General features: G+C 42.4%; 1 protein-coding gene across 2 annotated transcripts in view; it reads left to right on the top strand.

Annotated features, from left to right (window-relative positions):
- C3H1orf116 (chromosome 3 C1orf116 homolog) overlaps positions 1–26,692 on the top strand; it is a 45,724-nt gene extending 19,032 nt beyond the window's left edge. For both annotated transcript variants that reach the window (XM_040424037.1, XM_040424038.1), the window contains exons 2-4: positions 10,727–10,882; positions 22,391–22,568; positions 23,843–26,692. In XM_040424037.1, the coding sequence (XP_040279971.1) occupies positions 10,769–10,882; positions 22,391–22,568; positions 23,843–25,872 (2,322 nt within the window). In that variant the 5' untranslated portion in view covers positions 10,727–10,768 and the 3' untranslated portion in view covers positions 25,873–26,692. The remainder of the gene's footprint in view (positions 1–10,726; positions 10,883–22,390; positions 22,569–23,842) is intronic.
- Positions 26,693–27,217: the final 525 nt, after the last annotated feature.

The raw sequence follows: 27,217 nt of genomic DNA, 5'->3' as shown, positions 1-27,217 counted from the left end.
TCTTCTTCTCCCCAATGTTACCATCAGCTTAGTTCCTGCCAAGTAGACCATTTCCTTCCCCTCCAGATAGCCACTTTTGTTTTAAATTAACCCCTTAACTGTCTTCCCACTCCAACCCCTGCCATCTCAGGCCTCCATCAGCTGTGCCTGTTTCCTTTTGACAAGTTAGGTTTGTTGATCTTTTGTAAAACTATTGTGAGTGATGCATCCAAAGATGTCATTGCATCTTCAGTTTGTGTTTTTTAATAAAATTTAAGTTTTACAATTTTGATGCACCTTCTGAAGTTTCAAGGGGTTCTATACTTAAGTAAACAGTGTACTCTCTGTTGCATGTCCTATGTAGGTCCCGTATAGAGAACAGTGACCCTTCCACCAACCTTACCCCCTTCACATCCATTGAAGGTTCATTCATACTAATTAGGGAAGCAAAAACAGAAAGGAGACCCTTATTATATTGTGATCATTAGGCTCTTTACAAGCCTGTGCCATTTAGTAACCTAGCCTACTTTCACACCTGCGGCATGGATTCTGGCAGGCTGTTTAGGATGCAACCTTAATTTCCGCTAGCCCCATTAACTGTAATGGGGTCCGGCAGAGATCCAGCCGCAATCCGGCAAATATGCCAAGAATTGGCCGGATACAAACTGCTGCAGGCTGCGGTTTGTGTCTGGTCGATTCCTGGCATTCTGTCGGAACCGGCAGCTGAATCGTAGTGCCGCAGATGTGAAAGTAGGCTGACGGTTTATAAGGCTGAAAAAAGATATCCGTCCATCAGGTTCAGCCTGTTATCCTGCAAGTTGATCCAGAGGAAGGCAAAAAAAACACATAAGGTGGAAGCTAATTTTAGGGGAATAAATTCCTTCCCAACTCCAATCAGGCAATCAGAATAACTCCCTGGATCAGTGACATATCTCCATAAATCTAATAACTTGAACCTGTAATATTATTACACTCCAGAAATACATCCAGGCCCCTCTTTAATTCCTTTATTGTGCTCACCATCACCACCTCCTCAGGCAGAGCGTTCCATTGTCTCACTGCTCTTACCGTAAAGAATCCTCTTCTATGTTTGTGTACAAACCTTCTTTCCTCCAGACGCAGAGGATGTCCCCTCGTCACAGTCACAGTCCTGGGGATAAATAGATGATGGGAGAGATCTCTGTACTGACCCCTGATATATTTATACATAGTAATTATATCTCCCCTCAGTCGTATTTTTTTCTAAAATGAATAACCCTAATGCTGATAATATTTCTGGGTACTGTAGTCCACCCATTCCAGTCATTACTTTAGTTGCCCTCCTCTGATCCCTCCCCAGCTCTGCTATGTCTGCCTTGTTCACAGGAGCCCAGAACTGTACTCCATGTGTGGTCTGACTAGTGATTTATAAAGTGGCAGGACTATGTTCTCATTACGGGCATCTATGCCCCTTTTGATGCAACCTGTAATCTTATTGGCCTTGGCAGCTGCTGCCTGACACTAGTTTCTACAGTTGTGGATTCTAGGATACATCAAATTTAAGTCCTTATCCATGTCCGTGTTACCCAGTGTTTTACCATTTAGTATGTACTGGTGACTTGCATTATTCCTTCCCATGTGCATAACCTTACATTTGTCAGTGTTAAACCTCATCTGCCACTTCTCTGCCCAAGCCTCCAATCTATCCAGATCCATCTGTAGCAGTACCATATTTTTCGCCCCATAGGACGCAAAAGTGGGGGAAAATGCACCTGCGTCTTATGGGGCGAATGCTGCCATTTTATATCGCAGTCTGCAATGCTGCAGCATCGCAGACTGCGATGTATTAGTGGGAGGGAGGAGGGGCCGGTGTCGTGCAAATGCGGCGGGGCCGGTGTGGTCACTGTACTCCGGCCCCGCTGCTCACTCACTGCTTTATTGCCTAAACCTTTTATAATAATACCTTTTTAATTGAAGTTCCGATCCCCAGCCCCATCTGTACTACTTACTAAATGTCCTGTAGCAGGCAGAGCAGGTCGGGCGGGTTTAGGCAATAAAGCAGTGAGTGAGCGGCGGGGTCGGAGTACAGTGACCGCACCGGCCCCGCCGCATTTGCATGACACCGGCCCCTCCTCCCTCCCCCAGGTTTAGCTAGGGCATCTGTGGATGCCACTATTATGGGGTGGGGGATATGTGGATGGCACTGTTATGGGGTGAGGGATCTGTGGGTGACACATATATAACAGTGCCCTCCACAGATCCCCCCCCCCCCCCCAATAACAGTGCCCTCCACAGATCCCCCCCCATAACAGTGCCCTCCACAGATCCCCCCCCCATAACAGTGCCATCCACAGACCCCCCCCATAACAGTGCCATCCACAGACCCCCCCCATAACAGTGCCATCCACAGACCCCCCCCCCCATAACAGTGCCATCCACAGACCCCCCCCCCATAACAGTGCCATCCACAGATCCCCCCCCCATAACAGTGCCATCCACAGATCCCCCCCATAACAGTGCCATCCACAGATCCCCCCCATAACAGTGCCATCCACAGATCCCCCCCCATAACAGTGCCATCCACAGATCCCCCCCCCATAACAGTGCCATCCACAGATCCCCCCCCCATAACAGTGCCATCCACAGATCCCCCCCCCCCATAACAGTGCCATCCACAGATCCCCCCCCATAACAGTGCCATCCACAGATCCCCCCCCATAACAGTGCCATCCACAGATCCCCCCCATAACAGTGCCATCCACAGACCCCCCCCCCCCCATAACAGTGGCATCCACAGCCCCCCCCCCCATAACAGTGGCATCCACAGACCCCCCCCCCATAACAGTGCCATCCACAGATCCCCCCCATAACAGTGCCATCCACAGATCCCCCCCATAACAGTGCCATCCACAGATCCCCCCCATAACAGTGCCATCCACAGATCCCCCCCATAACAGTGCCATCCACAGATCCCCCCCATAACAGTGCCATCCACAGATCCCCCCCATAACAGTGCCATCCACAGATCCCCCCCATAACAGTGCCATCCACAGATCCCCCCCATAACAGTGCCATCCACAGATCCCCCCCATAACAGTGCCATCCACAGATCCCCCCCATAACAGTGCCATCCACAGATCCCCCCCCATAACAGTGCCATCCACAGATCCCCCCCATAACAGTGCCATCCACAGATCCCCCCCATAACAGTGCCATCCACAGATCCCCCCCCCATAAGTGCCATCCACAGATCCCCCCCCCATAAGTGCCATCCACAGATCCCCCCCCATAACAGTGCCATCCACAGATCCCCCCCATAACAGTGCCATCCACAGATCCCCCCCATAACAGTGCCATCCACAGATCCCCCCCCATAACAGTGCCATCCACAGATCCCCCCCCATAACAGTGCCATCCACAGATCCCCCCCATAACAGTGCCATCCACAGATCCCCCCCCCCACATAACAGTGCCATCCACAGATCCCCCCCCCCCATAACAGTGCCATCCACAGATCCCCCCCCCCCATAACAGTGCCATCCACAGATCCCCCCCCATAACAGTGCCATCCACAGATCCCCCCCATAACAGTGCCATCCACAGATCCCCCCCCATAACAGTGCCATCCACAGATCCCCCCCACCCCCATAACAGTGCCATCCACAGACCCCACTCCCATAACAGTGCCATCCACGTATCCCCCTCACCCCCATAACAGTGCCATCCACAGATCCCCCTCACCCCCATAACAGTGCCATCCACAGATCCCCCTCACCCCCATAACAGTGCCATCCACAGATCCCCCTCACCCCCATAACAGTGCCATCCACAGATCCCCCCCACCCCATAACAGTGCCATCCACAGATCCCCCCCCATAACAGTGCCATCCACAGATCCCCCCCATAACAGTGCCATCCACAGATCCCCCCCCATAACAGTGCCATCCACAGATCCCCCCCACCCCCATAACAGTGCCATCCACAGACCCCACTCCCATAACAGTGCCATCCACGTATCCCCCTCACCCCCATAACAGTGCCATCCACAGATCCCCCTCACCCCCATAACAGTGCCATCCACAGATCCCCCTCACCCCCATAACAGTGCCATCCACAGATCCCCCCCACCCCATAACAGTGCCATCCACAGATCCCCTATAGTAGTGTCATGCACAGACCACAATTAGTTCAAAAGCACACCTTTTGGTTTAAAAATATTTTTTTTCTAATTTTCCTCCTCAAAAACCTAGGTGCGTCTTATAGATATTGTCCTCTTTCATGTTAATTACTTTACACAGTTTAGTGTCATCTGCAAAAATTGACATTTTACTGTGCAAGCCTTCTATAATTTACTTATACGTGTATTTCCATTTTGCATAGTCTACACACTGGCTATGATATTAACTAACATGAGGGAACCTAGACCTTGTAAATTGTTTTTAGAAAAATTCAACTACTCCTAGTTCAATGAAGGGGTATGACCTTTCAATGAGAGGGTATGCCTTAACAAAGATTGGGGCAGGGCCGAACATGACGTAAAATTCAGTGTCAAAGCAAGTGGTAGGAAGTAAGACAAGTGTCTAGCCATGCACCAAATCATGCAGCTTGAGCCACTGCGATAAATTTGGTGCAAGTCTAGATGGCCTAAGTTTATGCCGTCTACGGGATTAGTAAATCTGCTCCACTATTTGTGCCAAATGAATGCATAGAATTCACAGCATTTTTATGTAAGGTTTTAAAATGCATTTATTGGGTTTGCCACTTTTCACCTGTATTTAAATGTCCTAACTACATAGTCCAACCCCAAGGGTGTAGACCGAGAACTTAGTGCTTATAACTTGTAAATCCAGTTATCCTCAGTTAAGATGTGCATACAGTAATACTTGTTTATAACCTTTCCATGTGTGCTTAGAGGTTAAGTAAGTAGTTCCATGAAGTAAAACTGAAATATTTAGAAAATTCTACTCATTAGGGCTTGTTCACACGAATGTGAGATGCCCGTTGCCGTATTGCGGACTGCATTTGCGGATCCGCAATACACTGGCACCGTTCCGTGGCCATTCCGCATCACGGATGCGGACCCATTCATTTCAATGGGTTCGCAAATCCGGAGATACTGAACACTACGGAGTGCTTTCTGGGGTTCCATTCCGTGCTTCTGCACCGCAAAAAGATAGAGCAAGTTCTATATTTTTGCAGAACGGAAGTATCGCGGAACCATTAAGTGAATGGGTCTGCGATCCTCATGCGCTTGCCCCACGGACGGTGCCCGCGCATTGCGGACTGCAATGTGAACGAGCCCTTACTTTGGTGGTCCAAAGGCTAACATTGGTGTATACCTAAGGCCCCTTTATAGATTTACCAGAAACTGTGGCCCTATATCTAGCACTACAGTCACGCACGACCAATGGAACAGAGTGGCCCCTTTTTTTGTAAAACCATGACTAGGACTGAGTGCCATGGCCTCTTAGTCCTGAGGATTGGTGGGGGTCATCCCTGGAATTAATTTTTTTGTAAATACCTTGGTTTATGATTGCATCTTACATTACTGTTACAGAATTTACTGTATTTGGACTTTTTTGCATTGTGATCAAATGATTTCCTAAAATAATGACTAACTGTGGAATATTTTATGGAAAGTAAACCTAAACTTATGATATTGGACATGGCTTGGCCTTAGGTTTCTACCATCATATAGGCCAGTGGTTCACAGCCTTTTCTGTTACAAGATCCACATCCACATTACAATAATTCCTTTTATTCTATGGTTACATTTACACATTGCAGATTCTGCATCATACAGTGCATGTGAATGAAGTATTGAAAAAACAATCCACATGCAGTGGCCAAAAAATCTGCATGGAATTCCAGGCAAGCTGCAGATTTTCTAATGTAGAGTCAGTGATGGTCACTGGTGGAGATTTCCTTAGATGAATGCCCCAGAATTCTGGCTTGCTTTGCGCCACAAAAATGGTATACAAGCTTTGCACCATATTTATTATATCATTTAGACACCTTTCTTGGTGCCTTGTTCAACAATGGGAGTGACTTAAGATGCAAATATAATAATAATAGATGAAAAGATGAATCTGATAGACTCCTAATACAATGGGGTCACAAATAACCAGTAACCTACCTGTCCTATTGATGATCTGTCCTGTGTGGGCAGAACTAAAGATTATGATGAGATTAGTAGGGGGTGTGCACAGCTTCTGTATGACTGGATCGCCCCAAAGAACCCCAGTTTGATGCTGTTTGAATTCTGTTTTTAATTAGTTATTGGTTATTAGATGTTTTTCGAGCAAAATTGTATACTCAGGGACCGAGAGATGCAATGGTATACATGTAGATGACACTTAAAACTTCTAGATGGCCACATACAAACTGTCAGGCATCTAGGGGGGGAGCAACTAAAATGGGTCATATATGGGGCTATCTATCTCTAAAAAAAATTGGCACTGCTCACAAAACAAGTGGCAACATGAAACCAGAGAGAGTATGCTCTTAACTGGTGGTCAGGAAGCTGAAGTTGAGGTTAAATATTAACCTAGGATCATGATCTCTGTCATAGGTACAGAAGACTTGATTGCTTAATGTTCTACTTCCTGCTGAGTAGACGGCACATGAGGCTTTTTCATATTTACTCACTGGAGATTCTGATCTTATGATTTCATTGTCATGCCATACGCATACTGCAGGTATATACTGTGAGATACATTAATTCTGCTAATTCTAAAATGCCAGACAAGCAGTATAGACCTCTAATGAAACATTCGGAATATCAGCATATCTCATACATGTTGGAGCTCACCGGATTCTACCAAATCCCTTGGCTGAACATAAGCCCGACCAAAGAGTGAAGCTCAGCATCACGAAGAAAGCAAAGACACTAATTAAGCTTGTCAGGACAGCAGAGTCAGATATTGCAGAGCTGAGTTTTCCTGCCATTTTAATGCTAAAGCTTGCTGGAACCAAGATAAAGCCTGAAATCTGCTTTTTAAAAAAAAAAAAAAACGTTTTTTATCAACCAAAGCTGCCATTGAACTTCATCTCAAGGTCTGGACTCAAGTTCTTCCTTAATCCCTCAATGATTCCCTTTATTTATTGCTTCGGAGCCAAAGTCTGGGGTCCAACAGTATCCAGGTAGGAGCACCGTGACACACATAAAGTGACATTCGGGCCGTGCCATTACACCATTCGGCATTTCCTACACCTGGGATGCACGATATACAGGGCCCTGGGGTGCCCCCGCCCATTGCAGATATGCCATAAATATCCAGATGGGACAACCCCTTTTAAAAGTCTTTCCCTTTATGTCAAGACATTACGCTACCAGGAATGTTACGAGATTGGACCAAGTACCAGGAAAGCTTCCAGTTGCTCCACATAAATACAGTATTTCTCATCCTGCTTTAAGTTTCATTACCTCAGCTTATGTCACACCCAGGATAATGTGTCTGTACACATGGCAGCAGTAATATACAGTGGCAGATTGTGATATTTATTTGAGCTTGTCACCTTGCATCCTGTAGGTTTATTCCTTTATCCCGGTTGGACTTTTGGACTTACATAAGCAAGGATATTGTAACTTTGACTTACAATACGTTTGTACCTTTTAATAATTGGAAGTTATTTATATACAAGTCACTTGTACACACCCATCTGTGTGAGTATAAGTCTCTTCTGTTTTTTTCCCCTTATTCTGCATGGGTAATTGAGATTGTAGTTAAGTAGGGTGAGCTGCACTAATGTAAGTAGGTATTCTGTAGTGAGTCAGGACTCCACCTCACTCAGAATCGGTTATTTCAAGACAACAAGGAGCTATTCACCTAAATGTATTTTGACAAAACTATGATTACTATTACAGTGTGATGTATGACAGTAATGGATCCTTTCTCTTCCCAGTATATGGCTAATTTGTCCTTTTTTAAAGGGGTTGTCTCATCTCAGACACATAGTGGCATATCAGCATTAGGGTATGCCATCAATGTCAGGCATATGCCACCTCTTGGAGGGTAACTGTCATGTTTTCATCAAAAAATCTATTTTAGCACATGTTACTGCTGCAGCAGCATTATGCATAAAGCAATCTTTAGTTTCTTCGCATACCACTGGTTTCCTTGAGTTTTTCCCTTAGTTACGGCTGTTTAAACACTTGCAATATGAGGACCTTCTCAAGATGGCTCCTCTGCCAGTTCTCTGAGGCCAAAACTGCTTTCCCTCACTTCCCATACATACTTGCTGTAGCCAGCAGCTTCCTGCCAGCCAATCAGATTGGATTACTGAGAGACACGCCTCCTTACTCTGAAGCCTAATACAGGCATGCAGTGTGAAGGACCGCCCCTCCGTCTTCTGTTTATACTAAAATGAAGACAGACAAGCCCTAACAATGGTCTTTTAAGGGAGCAGTGGAAAGGGACAGGACATTAATGAAAGCTGTTATTATAAGGTAATTACAGATCTTTTCACACTCATTGACAGACTATCATATTTTTATTTTATTTGCTTATTAGAGCTAGTCAGTATACCTGAGTTAGTTACCCTTTAAAGTGATCGTTCATACTTGAGCCATGTTTAATATATTTTTTTTTTATCTAAATAAATCTAAAGTTACGTAAACATGGAGTTCAATGATGCCTTTCTGGTTGCCTGCAGTCACCACTAGGGGAGCATACTGTCTCAATAAAAAAACAGTCTGCATTAAGCTTCTTATTGCTACCTTTTGGTGGTTGCCGGCAGTCAGAACTGTACTATGTAACTGTGACTAGACAGGGAATTAGGAGCTTTGGATCTGAAATATGGAGCTCCAAGAGTGTGTTCACACAATGGATTTTGAATGTAGATTTTGGTGTGTATTTCATAATCTGCCTCTTGTTGTTGTTGTTGTTGTTGTTGTTGGTATGAACTATGGCGTGGCACTAAACTGATGAGCTCATTCTTGCTCCGGTTTTCACATGGAAGCCATGGTGAGTGGCAACATGTCTGCTGTGGTTGCTGAGTAGGCTCAGCATGGAGAGCTACAAGTCAGTGACAGAAAGGGTCAGCCTTGGATATCTGCAGCAGATTTCCTTTAAAATTCGCTATCCTACAGTACTAGCTAGATTATTTTATTATGGAAATGCGATAAGTTTATTGAATAATTGGTTCTAAAGTCCAAGAAATGTCAATTCAAAATGAGAAGCTTTTAAGATTAAATAAAAAAAATAACCACACAACGAATACAGATAAAGCAAGTCACATGTAGATGGCAATGCAATGCAATCCATGCTGCAGTACAGGTAGATAGCGGTGCAGAACATGCAGTACAGATGGGACATCAGGGGGGAAATGGCATATGTCAAACCTGCGCAACTGCATAGTTGCTCAGAGGGAAAGGGAGCACACCACCTTAAAGGGGATGTCCCATTACAAACAATAATTGTCTGATTTAGTGATTGTCTGACCACAAGGGCTCTGCCAATGACTAGAATGAGGGCCTATGTTCCCCTGTTTGGATGGAGCGGTGGACATAAATGCATTCTGCCACTCCTTTCAACTCTCTGGGACTCCCTGAGATAGCTGGGTACAAGTGCTCTGCTATCTCCGACAGCCCCATGGAGTTCTAGAGTGCCAGCATGCATGCGTGTCCACCACTCCATTCAAACAAGGGCCTCCGTTCTAGTGATCAGCAGGTCCCCAGAGGTCAGACTCCTATTGTTGTAATAGGAGACCTCTTGTGCCTTAGATTGCATGCAAAAGACAGAATTCAAGAATGTCCTAGTAAAAGATTCCATGTACTCTTAAACATGGGGCTCACCGCTGTTTGTGCTCCCCCTCAGTGCAATACCTATAACACTACAGTGAAGTGCCACCATACAGCCAGTGAATCCATCATTTCATTCCACCTAATAGATCTACTCGTCCACAGTGACTCCTGAGTATTTTGCCACCATTGACTGGATCTACATTGGCACTTAACTGTGATACTGTATGAGGTTTCAAGTTACAATGGCCCGGTGGAACAACATTGTAATTATGAGAATATTGCACTTCGACCTTTGTATTAGAAATAGATGTAAAATGCAGTTTGAGAATTCTGCTTGCTTCAATTTAACTTTCTTTTTACCATAATGTTATAATTCAAGGATTTGTTTTTTATTGGCAGCTTATGTAGATTATCTTCGTTTACAACTGAACTTGTCATTAAATGTTTCTGGTTGAAACCTATAATATTGCCTGTAGGTAGTTGGGCAAGTCATAACCATTTGGTGGAGGATGCCAGTCTAGCAGGGATGTAACTATCAGTCACAGGGGGTGTGACTATGACCTGGCTCAGAGGTGAAAGAGGGCCTGGGCCCACCCCAAACCATGCCCGGGGGCTGCTTACAACTGTACCCATATCCTCAGGATGCAGATCCAAAACTACGGTGAGCAGGGAGCCTTTTGCCCCCTGCCCAGTCACTTATTGGTCAGGTAAGCCAGAGCCTGCTTTAGGCCTGTGCCCTACCAGCGGTGCATACATCTGTGTATGTACAGAATACTCTACATAACCTCAATATACTAAGTTACCGCACATACACAGATCTGGGGGGAGGTCCAAAATTTCTCCTGGGGCTCTTAGGCCTCTAGTTACAACCCTGAACAGTAGTTCCTTGGGAAATCGAAAAATGGTGATTGGTACTGCACTGTATAAATTGAAATCTCAATGAGCCCCTCTAATATTTATGCTGGATTTTGTGTTGCTTTTCTGTATAATCAAGTTTATAATTTTTTTATTTTTTCCCTCCAGCATTCGGGTATAAAATTGCTCAAATCTTCTGTGTTTTGGGTAATGCCTGAAAAAACCCTTTCGACACGGCATGTAGGGATGGAAGCCTTGAATAGTGTGGGCAGCACTGGAAGCTGTGACAGCATGGAAAGCATTTCTTCCAACCATTCAGCATTTGTAAGTATTCTTCAGAGATCCCTTTGTTCTGATTGAAGCTTATAATTTCCACTAAAAATGGTCATAGTCTTAAGAGAGGAATGCACACTCCTTAGATCTGTATGAATGAGGAGGGCAGATATATAGGTTAGTGGGCTAAAGCTGGATGACAATCAGTAAGTATGGGTGACAACAACTCCCAAAAGAGACTGTAACTAGCTTTCCTAGACTACTGGATGAAAAACTTGACCTAGGTCTGCATTGATGTTGGAAGCTAGGAGGAAGAAGGTCAAATTACTCCATAACTTGACACCGGAGAGTCTTGGTAATGGAAGGTTGGCCATATTGGTTGTAACTCAGCTTTCCTGGAAATGAAATAAAAACTGTGCTAAAAAAATTCATGAAGAAGTAAACTGTTGATCTGTTTGCGTCTCTGAAACCTATGGGAACATTTAAAATATACATGTATGTACTCCATATTTTATTTTTTTAGGATACTTTAATTTTGCCTAAGATTTCTTATGAGTAGACCCTTATCTTCCTAGACAAGGATAGGCTATAAATATTTAACTCCTGAAAATGCCTCTAAGTGGCGCGGCCCCTTCAAACAGCTGAAGGGGGGGGGGGCCCTTGGTAGTCAGACTCTCGATCAGATATTGATGACCTACCGTATCCTGAAGAAAGGTCATCAATATTTAACTACCAGAAAACCCTTTTAATTTCCTCCGTGTTGTAAATGGCACTGAACCAGAGCCACAGATGTGTGTTCTCTGCCTACAGCAGCCAAGCACAAGCTTTGCTGTTCAATGATTAACCTGTTCTGCGGAAGAAATTATCATATAATAAAGTTCAATATCTTAAATATTTTTCTACAGCAATCTTTAATATTTACACAGAGTAATGGAAGTAAAAAAAAATTGATTTGGTTACTAAAAATAATCTTTGCCTTTGTTTGCATTAGTATATCTGTGTAGATATGGCTTGGTGTTTACTTTCAGCGATTGGGTCATTTTCTATAAGTGTGCCACTTCATAAAAATGTTAAATTGGAGGAACATTGGATGAGAATAGGCTATGCCAGGGCTGGCTTTAAATGGGTTGTCAGAGTTAGTAATTTTTTTGTTCTTTCTATGTTCCTAACTAAGCAAATGTAACAGCTTTACAATTAACTCACTTTATCTCCAGTGGCTGGTTTCTCAGATTTGACTGAGGGTCACATGACCTGTGATGTCAGCTTCTCTCCCTGCTCTGATAAAGGTCGTTTACAAGCCTGTAAACAAAACGTCACTGTGCTGGCCAGGCCCCCTTCACTGCCGGGCTGTCTGCTCTCTCCTAGGATTCCTAACCCCTTCAGCTGCACAGACTGGCTAGCTGCAGCAGTGACAATTCTGGGCACAGGAGCTGACAGACTAGAGAGAGCACAAGAAGGTAGGGGGAAGATCCTGTGTGTATTAGCAGTGTCATTATACAAGTGGGACTTGTAGTTCTACACTTACAACATGCTGCTGAGTCTCCCAGCACTCAGGGCAGCTCTTGTATCCACTCCCTTAGCAGTGTCATTATACAGCTGGGACCTGTAGTCCTACACATACAACATGCTGCTGAGTCTCCCAGCAGGCAGACATGTCACTCAGCGCAGCTCTTGTATCCACTCCCTTAGCAGTGTCATTATACAGCTGGGACCTGTAGTCCTACACATACAACATGCTGCTGAGTCTCCCAGCAGGCAGACATGTCACTCAGGGCAGCACTTGTAGCCACTCCCTTAGCAGAGCAGGGGGAGGGGCAGAGATTGTTTTTATTGCATGTAAACAAAGGGCCAGAAAAGAACCAGGGAAATGAGGAATATATATATATATATATATATATATATATATATATATATATATATATATATATATATATATATATATATATATATATTTATTTTTTTATTTATTTTTTTGCATAAAACTTGCTTAGCTCAGTTATATATCTCTGCCCATCAGATTTTTTTTTTCCATAACTCGGACAACCCCTTTAAGGCTAGATTCACAACAAATTTTTCCCATAAAGTTGATGCAACTTTTCTTATTTATTTTTTATTGTGGATTACAAAATATATGTCAATTAGTAGAAAATAAGAAAAGTGCAATTTGCCGGCTCCATTAAAATGAGATTTATTCCACATTTGACAAACTTGGCATAAGCTGGTGAAGAAAGATACGCATAATGGAGCCAACCACTTTGGGTGTAACTGCGTTTCCTTGAGATTACAAACAATTATGGTAGCAGTATCACCAGATATTAACATGTCCGCATCGGTGCCATAGCAAAAGTATGAATAATATGAAGAACACACAACTTATTTCTGTCTACATGTCCTGGAGGCCCCAAGCATGGGGATCAAACTATATATATATATATATATATATTTATATATTTTTTTTTTTGTAATATTCTTTATACCTTTGTGTAAAGACTACTTATAGTCTACCATATTATGAAATATTCACAGGGCAAAACATAGGGGCACATTTAGACACTGGCCATAATAAAGCCCCATAGCTGTCGGAGGATCCGCCGAAGGTATGAAGAGGAGCAGGCCTCTCCATAACTTCGGCACATCCAGCGCCAGTTCTAAATGTAAGCCAGCTTCCGAGCTGTCTTGCGTTTAGGCCATTTTCCATGCCTACCGGCCCATCATCTTCCCCCGCCTATGCCACACAATTTTAGACCTGCAGGAAGAAGTCGCCATCTGCACCTGAAATACACCTAATTCAGGCAGAGTTACTTCTCAGAGTGCTTCTGCCCGTTTTGAGTTTCTTCAGCTTTGCTCGTCTTTTCCAGCATGCGAAGCATGGGTCCATAGAAAGTATATTGGGGGGGCGTGGCCTGGACGTCTGCAGAGATGGCAGCGTGATCCCTGAGCTCCGCTGCTCTTGCCGCTAAAGCAGGCCGATTCAGCTAGCAGAGACGCGTCACATGGGGAAAAAGTTACCCCTAAAGAAGCCCACTACCCATCCGTCCTCCCGAGGGGAAGGAACACTGGACAAGTACCTTACTCGCGGCTCCCAGCTTCAGTCCTCCCAGGGCGGCCTTCTCCAGCGGTCAGCAGCAGGCGCCATTACAGTCCAGACGGCCCCTGAATCTTCGGCCACAACAGGTGAGCGCAACAGCAGGGAACTTTCCCTTTGCCCCCTGGCTGTGAAATTTATACCGGAGCGGCCCACAGACACCCCTGACCTAGGCCTGGGGCCCCCTAGCTGGCTACAGGGCTCCCAGGGCATATACGCTAACATGCCGCCTAAAATGGCGCCTAAACAAGCTAAACAGCCTGCGGCTACACCGGCACGCCGTCGTGAGTGGGGAGACAGCTCTGAAGTTGAAGCAGACACAGCTTCTACCACTTTACACCCCCCTGATGAAATAAATGTGTGGAGCCAACGTTCAGTGTCTGGGGATGAGAATGGGGATGAGCCCCCTTGTGCCTCCCAAGATATGAAGTCTTTACAGCAAGCAATACAGCAGATGCCCACAAAAGAAGACTTTAAAGTAATGGTAGCCGGGGTACATGATGCCTTTAAAGCTGAAATTTCCTGTTTGAGAGTGGACTTTCAACAAATGTCTGCCCGAGTGGATCAGATTGAAACGGAGCATGATGACACCAGAAGATACGTGTCTAAATTACAGTCTATCATAGCCACTCAATCCCAAGCTATTAAAGAAAATACTAATCATCTGGAAGATTTAGACAACAGAGGACGCCGTAATAATATACGGGTTAGGGGTCTGCTAGAATCGGAGTCTGATGAAGATTTGGACATTATATTGAACGAACTGTTTAATTTGATTTTAGCGCCTCAAACACCACTAACCATCAAACTGGATAGAGCCCACAGAGCGCTTAGGCCGAAAAATACTGCGTCACAGCCACGAGACGTGATTTGTTGTTTGCATGACTTCCGCCTGAAAGAATCCATCATGGCCAAGACGCGTACCTTACGTACGATTTCTTTTAAAGGCTCAAGCGTTCACCTGTACCAGGACTTATCTTGGATGACCCTACAGAAAAGGAGAAGCCTTCAACCTCTATTAGCATGTTTGAAAGATCTCAAAATCCCATATCGTTGGGGCTTCCCCTTCGCTTTGATTGCTACGAAAAATGGCAAGACCTCTATATTACGCACACATGCGGACTTGTCCCGTTTTTGTTCCTCTTTGGGTCTTAGCACTCCGGCCCTTGATAATTGGGAGATTCCAGACCCTCCTTCAGCTCCAGCTCCACTATGGCACACAGTCCAGCGAAAAAGAAACCGACCTCCATCTCAACCGGGAGCATATGGATCTCCCCTACGTGACGCGCCTCCTTGAAAGCTTATATTTAAGGGATTGAATCCCTCTGAGGCCTTCAGTTAACTAATTTTTTGAGCAGCAGCTCTTACAATTGGTACAATTGTTTTCATTGCATTGTTTTTCTCTTTTATTTGATCTTTCTTATCTCAGATATTCTCTGAGTTACCATTCTGGCCTTGCCTGCTATGGTGTTCAGTCAGGTCCCTACCAACAGGACTCTATTTGTTGCCCTCTCTCTATCCCTCACTCTAGATTTTGAGGTGGGACAGACGTGGGCTTTACTGTTTGTTTTTGCTCACATTATATTGAGTCTTGACTGGGTGATTACACCCATTGTTCGGAATTGTATACCATGTTCTTTGTTATATATGTTGTCTTTTGTCTCCCCCTTTTCCCCAATGTTTCTTCCTTTCAGGTTCCTTATTGCTGGTATATTGAGACAGATTTCAGTATATGGAGATGGATGTTCGTTAGGGGACGCCACTCTGGTCATTGGCAAGTACTGTTACACCACATACACTCATGATTAAATGCATTTCCTTGAACGTTAAGGGACTCAACTCTAATGCAAAACGACGCCTAGCTCTCACTGAGTGTAAATCTCACAGAGCAGACGTTGTTTTCCTGCAGGAGACACATTTTGATAGAGAGGGCTCCTTTAAGTTTGCGGCTAGATCCTACCCACGAATATATTCAGCTAGTGCTGATACAAAAACTGCTGGAGTTGCTATCCTTTTATCTACTACATGTCCTGTACAAGTGGAATCTGCGCAGATTGATGATCATGGTAGATATGTAATACTCCAGGCCTCTCTCCATGGTGCTCCATTTATTTTATGCAATATTTATGCCCCAAATTCAAACCAGATTCCATTCCTGAAAAAGGTCTTCCGAGAATTGGAAAAATATCTACCGGCAGCGCTTGTTATAGGCGGAGATTTTAATGTCGCTTTTTCAGAGCATTGGGATAGACTGACACTCGGAGAGGCGACACCATCTAGAGCCCAGCGAAAATTATCTCGTTTTTTTAGAAAACTCATTAGACAATATGCCCTATATGATTTGTGGAGGGTCAATAATCCATCGGCTAGGACGTATTCGTTTTATTCTCACCCTCACAGAACTCATACTCGCATAGATTATTTCTTTGGGAATGCACCTGCCCTTAGGATGCTAACAGATGCGGAATTGGGAAATATCACGTGGTCAGACCACGCGCCAATCTCGGTCACGTTTAACCCAAAGAATGCTCGTACTAGGATATGCCACTGGCGACTTAATGAATCTTTATTAACTAAATTACCGACTAGACAGGAACTGGGAAGTTCCTTGGAGGAATATTTTGCTTTTAATCAACCCACGGCCCCGTCTGTAGCTATATTGTGGGAGGCGCATAAAGCCGTTTTCAGAGGCAAATGTATTAGTGTAAGCACTAGATTGAAAAGAGACTATAATCTCCGATATAATAACACCCTTGCCCAATTAAAACAGTTAGAAACCCGTTTGGGGACTCATCGCTCTTGTCACTTATTACGGCGTATAGTACTTCTCCGTGCTCGTCTGCGGGAAATGGCCTTTGAAAAAACTGGCAAACTCTTATTATATTCACGCCAACGGTTTTATATGTGGGGGAATAAATCACATACTATTTTAGCTCGCCAGCTGCGAGAGTCAACCACGACTAGTGCTCCAATGTCTCTGAGAATGAACAGTGGAGACATGATATATGACCCCAAAGCGATACTTGATCAATTTCAGCAATACTATGCTTCCTTATATTCTCTTACACCACAGGCACCCTCTGACCCAGTCGACCGCCAAGCACTATTTGACTCTTTTTTGGCTCAAAGTAATATACCCAAACTATCACCAGAGGCAGGGTCTGCACTTAATGCTCAGATCACAGCTGAGGAGATTCAGGGTGTGATTTCCAAATTACCTAATGGCAAGTCACCTGGACCAGATGGGTTGCCCTATTCTTATTATAAGACTTTCTCATCTCTCCTTACACCCCATCTATATACACTTTTTAACTCATTTCTACAAGGCTCAGCTATACCAGAGACCATGCTGCATTCCCATATAACGCTCATTCCAAAACCGGGAAGAGACCCTCTAGATTGCGCAAATTACCGCCCTATTGCTCTTCTAAACTCGGATTTAAAAATATTCACCAAGATATTGGCAGATAGGTTGGCATATTGGCTCCCGCGACTGATACACGCGGATCAAGTTGGCTTTGTGAGGGGCCGACAGGGTGGGGATAACACGAGAAGACTTATTAATCTGATAGATATTGTCAATAGGAAACATCAACAGGCTCTATTATTGAGTTTAGACGCTGAAAAAGCGTTTGATCGCTTAAGCTGGCCGTTTATGTTTTCCACCCTGCGGGCCTTTGGATTCTCTGGTCCCTTTATCTCAGCCCTCAACTCGTTATATAGTCATCCTACAGCGACAATTAAATTACCATATGCAAATTCAGCTCCTTTCCCGATAAAAAACGGCACCAGACAGGGATGCCCGCTCTCTCCTCTCCTGTTTGTGCTTTGCATTGAACCCTTAGCCGCAGCAATTAGGTCCCACCCAGATATTCATGGAATCATGGTTAACCAAGTAGAATATAAGATATCATTATTTGCGGACGATGTTTTGCTTACCTTATCAGACCCACATATTACTTTGCCCAACTTATTTAACATGTTGACACTGTATAGTCGACTCTCCGGATATAAGATCAATTCCTCGAAAACAGAAGCCCTTCCCCTAAACTTACCAGTAGATGTATTAGCTCCGTTAAGATCTAACTACCGCTTTCATTGGCAAGATGCTACCCTACGTTATCTAGGAGTGAATCTAGCAGCAACATATTCTTCCACATATTCCCATAATTTCCCTGCCCTTTTTCGAGAGCTTAAACGTTTGATGGCTAAATGGATGTCTCTCCCCATATCCATGTTTGGCCGCATAGCGGCAGTTAAAATGTCCATTTTGCCAAAATTACTCTATTTATTTGAGACCCTCCCGGTACATGTACCGAGGACGGAATTACGAGCATTACAGGCTGGTATATTTAAATTCATATGGAATGGGAAGAGACATAGGATAGCAAGTAGTACCCTTGTAACCCTGAAATCTCAAGGGGGGTTAGCAGTTCCAGACATTACCAAATACTACTGGGCCACACATCTTAGACGGATACCAGCATGGTCTAAACTTTATGCCTATTCCAGGTGGATGGAAATTGAAAAATTATGGATTGCCCCGATACATCCTAACTCTTTGTTATGGTCCCCAATATCACACACTCAATTACCAGAGCTATTAGGACCAATGCTGCATACATATAAAATATGGCAGCATTGTAAACACCGCTTCTCCTTGGTCTCTGGGAAGTCCTCCATGACATCTTTTCTGTTTACACCGCTTTTTGATGCGGGATCTCAAATCTCTTTTTTTAAACCTTGGTTTTCAAAGAAGATATTTAGGTTTGCGGATATGATCGACTATAGAACGTTACAATTACTTTCACTAGATGAGCTTAGAAGTTCTAGGTCACTTACGGAAGTCACTGAATATCAATACATGCAGATACAACATTTGTTCACTACACTGTTTCATTCAAAACAGGTATCTATCCCCACGTCTTTTGAGAAGACATGTAAACTTTCGGAGTCTACTGGAGGTCTTATATCTGAAATATATGTGCTCCTCTCCTCCCCGGCCCCTACAACGTCGGTGCGTCATCTATATATGTCTAAGTGGGAATTGCTCTTGCACCGTTCTATTTCAATAGAGGAATGGAGGATAATTTGGCAAAGAGCTGCGATGACATCAACGTGTGCTATACATAGAGAAAATACTTACAAAATAATGATGTTTTGGTACCACACCCCCCAGTTATTGCATAAGTTTAACCCTGATATTTCGGACCGCTGCTGGAGATGTAACGCGGAGGTGGGTTCACATATCCATATTTTTTGGGAATGCCAGATTTTAAATCCATTCTGGAGTATGGTACAAGAAATTCTACACAGTTTGTTTGAAATAAGATTTCCATTAGACCCTTACATATACTTATTAAATGTTCCACACATACCTTTGAAGAAGCATTTATTAAAGCTAATGTTATATGTCCTGACTGCGGCTAGACGTCTGTTGGCAAGATTCTGGAAAAGAGTAGATTGCCCGTCACGGGTTGAACTCATAAATAGTATACTGGAAGTGAGACGTCTCGAACATATGTCGGCTACAATGCTTGCTTCGGTTGACAAATTTGACCGGATTTGGAAACAGTGGGACTTGGTGTTTGACGTCTCATGTTGATCTACTCCATACCTTACCTTACCCATCCTAACCCTAGTGTGTCGAGTCTTGTCATTCCCCTATGTGTGTCTGAATCCTTCATATAGTAAACTTTATATAGCTTTACATGATCAAACACCATGTATGTACTTCTTTAAAACTACTTAATGTGGAGATATGCATACACGAAAATAAGATGTATGCTAATTTTCTCTCTACTGTTCAAATGACTTCAATTGTATCTTTATATGAGAAATAATGTACACCAAAGTCATGTTTTCTTTTATGTATGTACATGTTTATTCTTGGAAAAATCGTCAATAAAAAGACAATTGATAAAAAAAGAAAGTATATTGGATCTGTACTCTGCAGGATAAAAAAGCTGAGCAAAGTCCATGAAAACCAAAGGTTCAGAGCACTCTGAGAAGTGCTGCTAGACCTTTGTGGTTTAAGCAAAAGCTTTGAGACACCTTTTTCTTCTAGCTAAGGAATTGGAAGCCTATTTCTCACCAATGCCCCTTATTAAAGTATTACTATGTTGAAAGGTGACATGCGGTTTTGGACTTGCCACTTCTCTTAAATGGGGTTTTCTGGGAGTAGATTGATGACCTACCCTCAGCATAGGCCCTTAATATCAGATTGGCAGGAGTTGGACACGACCAATCAGCTGTTTGAGGAAGACCTGATGCTCCAGTGAGCACAGTAGCCTATTCATAGGCCAATGACATTACATTCAATGGTCACTTGGCCTAGTTGCACTAAAATCCAGTTGGGCCTATACAATGAATGGTGCTGTGCTTGGTATGCATGAAGAGGTGCAGTGTTCATTGAAACACAGAGGTGGTGCTGGGTGTCAGAACCCCAACAATCAGATATTGATGATCTATCTTGAGGATAGATCATTATTTTACTACTGGAAAACTCCTTTGAAGAGGACCTTTCACCACTCGTGACATTCCTGTTTTAATAGCTTCATGCATTCCCCATGTAATAATAGATGTTCCAGAATTGTTATGACTATGTTGTGCCATTTCTACTAGAAGTTATGAATGAATTGCTATTGGCCTTCAGTAAGGGTACAGAGGGATGTAACCAGTTGGGGGGGGGGGGGGGGGGTGTACCTGCACAGACTGAAAATGGCAGCACTGACTGGATAGAGTGAGTCTGTGCAGTTACACAACCCCAACTGGTTACCACTCCTCTGTACCCTTACTGAAGGCTAATAGCAATTCATTCATAACTTCTAGTAGAAATGGCACAACAATTCTGGAACATCTATTCTTATTACAGGGGGAATGCATGAAGCTATTAAAACAGACATGTCAATAGTGGTTTAAGGTCCTCTTTAAAATGGTCTCTCTCATTCATATGCCAATTCTTAAACATAGCTTTCATTATTAGATCCACTAACTGGTTACATTTAAAAGAGAAACTAAACCGCTAATCTATCATTCTGGCGCTTGGGAGCGGCTCAACTTACTTACTTTGTTCTTTGCCTCATGTAGTAATTTATCAGGATATCCTTTCTGTAATAGTCACGTCTTACAGCAGTGAAATGGTGAAGATGGATTCATTCAGCAAGCAACTGAATGAAACCTAAAACTGTCCTTAAGCGTTCTTTGTATGATGGGTGTGGAAGCTAGCGTATTGTAAAAATGTATTGGTAGCTATAGGCTTCCTATAACTGGAAGTAATGCTCAGGAATTCAGTTCAGTGCTCAACGATGAAGAGGTGAATTTCAGGTCTATTATTTGTGGCACATATTAACAAGGATTCAACAATGGAAAGTGTATGTTAATGTTATTGTACTTGATCATATATGATTCAAAGTCTTCTTGGTCCTGGACCAGAGGCAAGGGGTGTACCGATCTGTCTGCTGTGCACCACAGGTTTCCTTATGGGCCCCATGTAGAATCCTGAGTAATACTCGTAGAGCTTTTCCAGCTATCTTCTTTAGACTATTGAAAAAAACATAAGGGGGCAGATTTACTAATCATGTCTATATAAAATGCTCCAAATTTATCACAGTAGCTGATGGTGGATGATAACTCTGGTACACATCTAGACTGTCTAGTCTGTCTTTTTTTAATTAACATTCTAACCACATGTACAGGCCATGTCATCTTGATGAACAAACTTCTCCCTTCACACAGCCATGGAATGGGAGCCATAATCGCACAGCCATAGAAAGTGGGAGAGCTATTCGGACAATCGGGGAGAGTAAAGGCACATTTACACACACACAGAGCTAAAGCCAATTGTCTGGATAGAAGCGCTCCTTCCCAACAGTCGGCTGCTTGTTCATTGGAGATGAAGCGCTACATTTACATGCAGCGATTACCTCCACAGTATGAGCGGTCACTCTTGCGATCACTCCTCTTCATACAGCTACATTGTTTCTGGGCAGCAGATCACTGTTTACACAGCACGATCTGCTGCCCAGAAACAATAATTTATGTGCCTGCACTGATGATCATTTCACCTGATGAATGAGCGTTTGCTCAGCAGTACCTTTACACGGGCTGATTGTTGGGAACGAGCGTTTGCAGGTACCTTCTGACCTTTCAGCAGTTTTAATCTCCACAATGTAGTTTAAATTTTTTCATGCTTGCCTAGCAAGGAATGCACCAATATAGAAAAAGTATAATATATCTGACGTGTTGCTTGTACAAAAGAAAAATCGCAACTCTCTAGGAGTAGTCTTTTTTTTTTTTTTTTTTTTTTCTGCAAGCCAGCTTTACTTTGCCTGTACTCTTGCAGTGCTGAGACTTTTTTTTTCTTTGTGTATTCAGCTGGACCTCTGTATATGCCCCCTAGTCGTTGGCACCCTGCTACTACCTGGAAGTGCTGCTTCCTTGGACTTATTTGCTTATTACTTTTTGTCTTACAGAGTGGAGATGGATATGATCATCTTTCAGCTGAAGAACGGGAATGCTTGATGTTTCTGGAGGAAACCATAGACTCTCTGGACAATGAAGATGATAGTGGGGTATCCAATGATGAACTGGAAACGACTGAAAAATCCACCAGTCATGTAACAGAACAGTCAAAGGTTCCAAGTTCAGGTGGTAAGACTATGCAAGAGTTTTTTTTTTAACATATATCATCTCGTATAAGATATCTTTGCCCAATGTATTTGTCCAGTGCTGGCCCCTGACCTTAAAAAGTGTCTTAAGAGCTGTAATACAGCCATATAGTACTGTGAACACTGCTATATATTAATATAGGCAATAGATAATGTGTGGGTCATGATGGTATAGAAAATTCCATATGCATGTTACTGTGCTGGCTCTACCTTTTTTGTGTAGGATTTAATTGTGCTAGCACATTTATGAGCCTTATTACAGATGCAAATCCCATCCCAAATTTGGGTCTAATGACCCAAACCAATAGCATTAAAGATCCCTAAGATGCATTTGATTTGTGTCAAAAAAAAAAAAAAAAAATATATATATATATATATATATATATATATATATATATATATATATATATATATATAATTTTTTTTTCAAATATTTCTTTTTCTAAATTTAGTTACCTGAAGAACAGATTAATACCCACTGAAGTAGTTGAGTAGTGATGAGGAATTACTATAATAAATAGTGTTGATTGTACAGGAGCTTCCTAAGGGGTGTAGCAGCTGTACAAAAGCTTTGATTCTTAATCCATATGAGCATTCTCTGTAAAAGTTAAGCTCTTTCACATTATTATATGGCGAGAAGTCTTGCATAAGGCTTACATCATGTAATTTTCAGCAGGTCTGTATGACACATTTCAGAGGTATGAGATATCTAAATATATCTGCAAGGGTGTGATTAAACACCCAAAAATTTCATTTGCCATCATAGCAAGAGGATCCTCCCTTGCTTTAATGCAATGTTCTGTGCTGTTGGGAACACTGGGTTCTGGGAACAAATCCATGATATGTTAACATTTTAATTTTGTACATCTATTATAAATATTTACTATTGTTAAACTAGTATTCCTGTAAGTAGAAGTAATCCCCGTCCACTGGATATGCAATATTTGCTGGTTTAATGTCCCATCCCCCTGTATAAGTGGAGCACTGTTGCTCTATTCATCTCTGAGACTGCTATAGATAGCAGAGTATAGCGCTCAGATATCTTTGGCAGTCCCATAGACTTTGGATACAGATAGGGATTTGGTGTGCATACTTGAACATCCCTTCATTCAAACAGAGGGCATGGGACTCCTATTCTTGTGATTAGTGGGGGACCTGTTTAAAATGGAATTCCCCTTTTAATAACATTTTAAGTGATGACATGTTGTATGTAACTATTAAAAGGGGAAAAGTACTAATTAAGCTTTATTTTCATAGGTAATGATAAAACAAGACCTATTGCTACTCCATTCCCAAAATTAGAGGAATGGGCCTCTGGTCCCAAAATTCCACAGGGATACCACAGTTTCCCAAGGATAATACAAGCATCTCGGGAGGAAACCACAAAGCCCAGCACTGAATCAAAAGTTCCAGATTCCAACTTGGATCAAACTAAGCCATGGTATGGGAAACCAAAAAGCATGTCTTCAATTAACAGACCACAAACAGGGGAACCTTCCATATCAGACTTGCTGATTATACCACCACCTGAACCATTCAGAGATCCCCAGGGTAATATAGACAAGAGACGTTCTGTTACTGATCCCACAGATGCACGTGAAGTAAGATATGACAAAGCACTATTAAGACCATCTACAATCTCAGAATATAAAGAGATTCAGCATGTAGTAAAGCCAATGCCTTCACTGTTCCCAAGGGTCTCCTCACCAAAGACTACCACATCTTCACAAGAAACTATAAGCCAGACTGAAGCAAAATCTGTGGACAGCAAACAAGGCCCACCAACAGCACCAAAGCCACGCACACTGCCACCACACATAATCATTAAGTCAAGCTCAGGAGTGGTATCTAATCTAGATCCACAGAAAAGACCAAGAACATTTTCAGCACATGAGAGGCTCATGGACAAAGCTCATGAACCTACAATCTCAAAAGTTCCTCATTCTAAGGAAAAAGAGCGTGCTAGGTTTGAAGCACTACAAAAATTAGGTTTGGATGGTAAATCAAGTTCACAGGAGAATCTTTCATTTAGGTCTTCAAAAACTGATCTGTCTATGTCACCAGGTGTTGTTGACCAAGGCTACAAAGATGTTAACAGAAAAAGTGATGTTGATCAGCCAAATAGACCAGATTTAATGGGGTCTGTCCCTTCACAACCTTCAATTGTTATTCATCAGACAGATGATAGTCATGTAAGAGTTGAAAGCCTGAGCAAGAACAGATTGAGCATGAAATCAAACCCTCTAGAAAAAGATGAGCCTGTGCGCGGAAAAGACCCTAAAGCTGTAGAAGTACCTCCACAGCATCATATTAAAAGTAGTATTTTTGGAAGGAACAGGCCCAGCATGAAAGTCAATGCACAAGAAAGAGCAGATGATGTAGTAATTCAGACGCCCAAACCTTTAAATGAGGTCCACACAGTCACTGATTGCTCTCCTAAAAACACTGAAGCAGACACCCCAAAACACATGTCGCCATCACATTCACGTCCTCAGTCAAAAGTAGATATCAAATCTGATAAAACTGGATATGCAGCTAATGAATTACATACTGGATCAGGCGTACTTTTAAGAAGTCCAAAACAAGATCGGGATAGATCCTCAACTTTGATAAAAAACCCAGCTGAAAAAAAAACTGATGTCCCAGAAATTAACCCTACACCAGTCAAACCATCTGAACGTTTATCCATAGGTGAGAAGCATCAGGAAAACTTAGGTTCCTATGAAAATATTTACCAAATCAGTACCAGTCCTGGAAAAACCTATAATATTCCTCGACCAAAGGAAATTGTGGTCACTCACAACAGTTCAGACATAATTAGAGTTAAAACAAATGATAAAGTCCTTGATAAGAGCAACAGGCACAGCACTCATTTTGAACCTTCCAATGAACCTTATTTGCACTTTCCTCAAGGGTCAGTTCCTGGCATCCGACAAATAAATATGAAGTCATACACATTGGAAAGGTCTGGTGTGGGCCTTCATGGATCCATGTCTAGCATTGAAAAAGAGCCTCAAAAAGGAAGCAATTCGTTCTTCAAAAAATCACTGTTTTCTGGAAATTTCTTGCGTAATAGCAGGCCTAGGCCAGCATCCCTTGGTACTGGAAAAGACTTTGCCGGCCCGGAGCCATTTACAACAGACGGTGAAACTAGTGAAAAGCGCTCTATCTTTTCAAGACCGGCTCGCCCATCTGCTCCCATTACTAGTGTTAAGATTACTCCTAAAGGTGCTTCAGAAGAGCACCGAAAAGAAGCCTTAATAAAACTTGGCATTCTAAAGGAATAAGCAATGGCAGAAAACATACCCTGTAAATTGACTGAGTAGTAATGTGCCATTACAGAGCACTCTTAGTGATAATGTGATCTTATTTTAGTCATGGGATTTTTGATAGTGACACTTTTCTCCTTGTTAAAATGGCAATTTATTATCTACACCTAAAGGAATCTTGGTATATCCTATAAAAACTTTAAACTCTATTAATCCTGAAGCTGAAATTCAAAATTAAATATAATTGATGGTAAGAAATGTTGCTATTACATACAGCTTAATCTTTGTACATAACTGTAATACCCATGGCACATATTAATAGGGATTCAACATTGTAAAGCACTTGTTAATTTTCTACTTGGCCTTATGTGCGGTCTTGTTAATGTATGGTAATATTTAACACTTGACAAAAAGGCATAAAAATACCCCCTTTTTTTTTCTCGAATGTATCCCGATTCTGCATTAAGCATTTTATTTAACTTGTTACTAACCAGTTGTTGGTACAAGGGTAATGTACAGTCCTAACGCATGAATGTAAATATATTAAATGTTAACCCTTTATGTTATAGAAAGACTGAGAAAATGGTTTTGTTTCGAGAGGTGATATGGAATGAGCATTTAAGTGTGACTCATGTAAACAGGTAATTGTAGACTTTCATCTGCCAATTCACTTGGAACTGTGAAAGCCTTTAACATTTTTGTTTGTATGTAGGCTGTAGGAAAGCCTGTTCTATACAGTATAATTCTGAGATGCTCTTGGTTTATGGATGTTTTTTGTTTTATTGCACACTGTATTTACCTGTACATTTCCTCATTAATAAAAATTTTATTGAACCTTTCTGAATTTGTTAGATTTTTTTAATTCAGCACTTACCCACTCTACAACTGCTACCTATATCCATGGATTTCTGCTAGATCCATAATATAGTATGCAGTGCCGTCTACCAAACATTTCTCTTACTCAGTTAGTGGCAGTAACAGTGTTAGTTCAAGCTATAGTACAGCTAATGCCAAGATTGCCCACTTCTCATTATGATAGACGTTACAATGGTGTAATATGTTTTTCTTGGATAATATTGAAAATTTTAATTTAAAAATCGAATTGACCTATAGTATATAACAGTCTACTTTCTATAATTATGGCACTTCATCATGCGTTCTTACCGTGTTGTAGATTGGTCACTGCTGTGACTGTTGCGGCTCGGTCAAATAAAACTGAGGGGTGCCCTAGCTTATATACAGTGTGGAAGTTCTATAGCACCCACTGATGTAATTTGAAAGACAATTTGTTTGGTTCTATCCAGTAGCACGTTTTTTACAAATTTGCAATTCTACCAATTAAACGCAGAAATGAATAATCTTC

This window comes from Bufo bufo, chromosome 3 (genome assembly GCF_905171765.1).
Source record: "Bufo bufo chromosome 3, aBufBuf1.1, whole genome shotgun sequence".
In the NCBI taxonomy this organism is placed as follows: Eukaryota; Metazoa; Chordata; class Amphibia; order Anura; family Bufonidae; genus Bufo; species Bufo bufo.
This window is presented reverse-complemented; position numbering and strand designations above follow the sequence as displayed.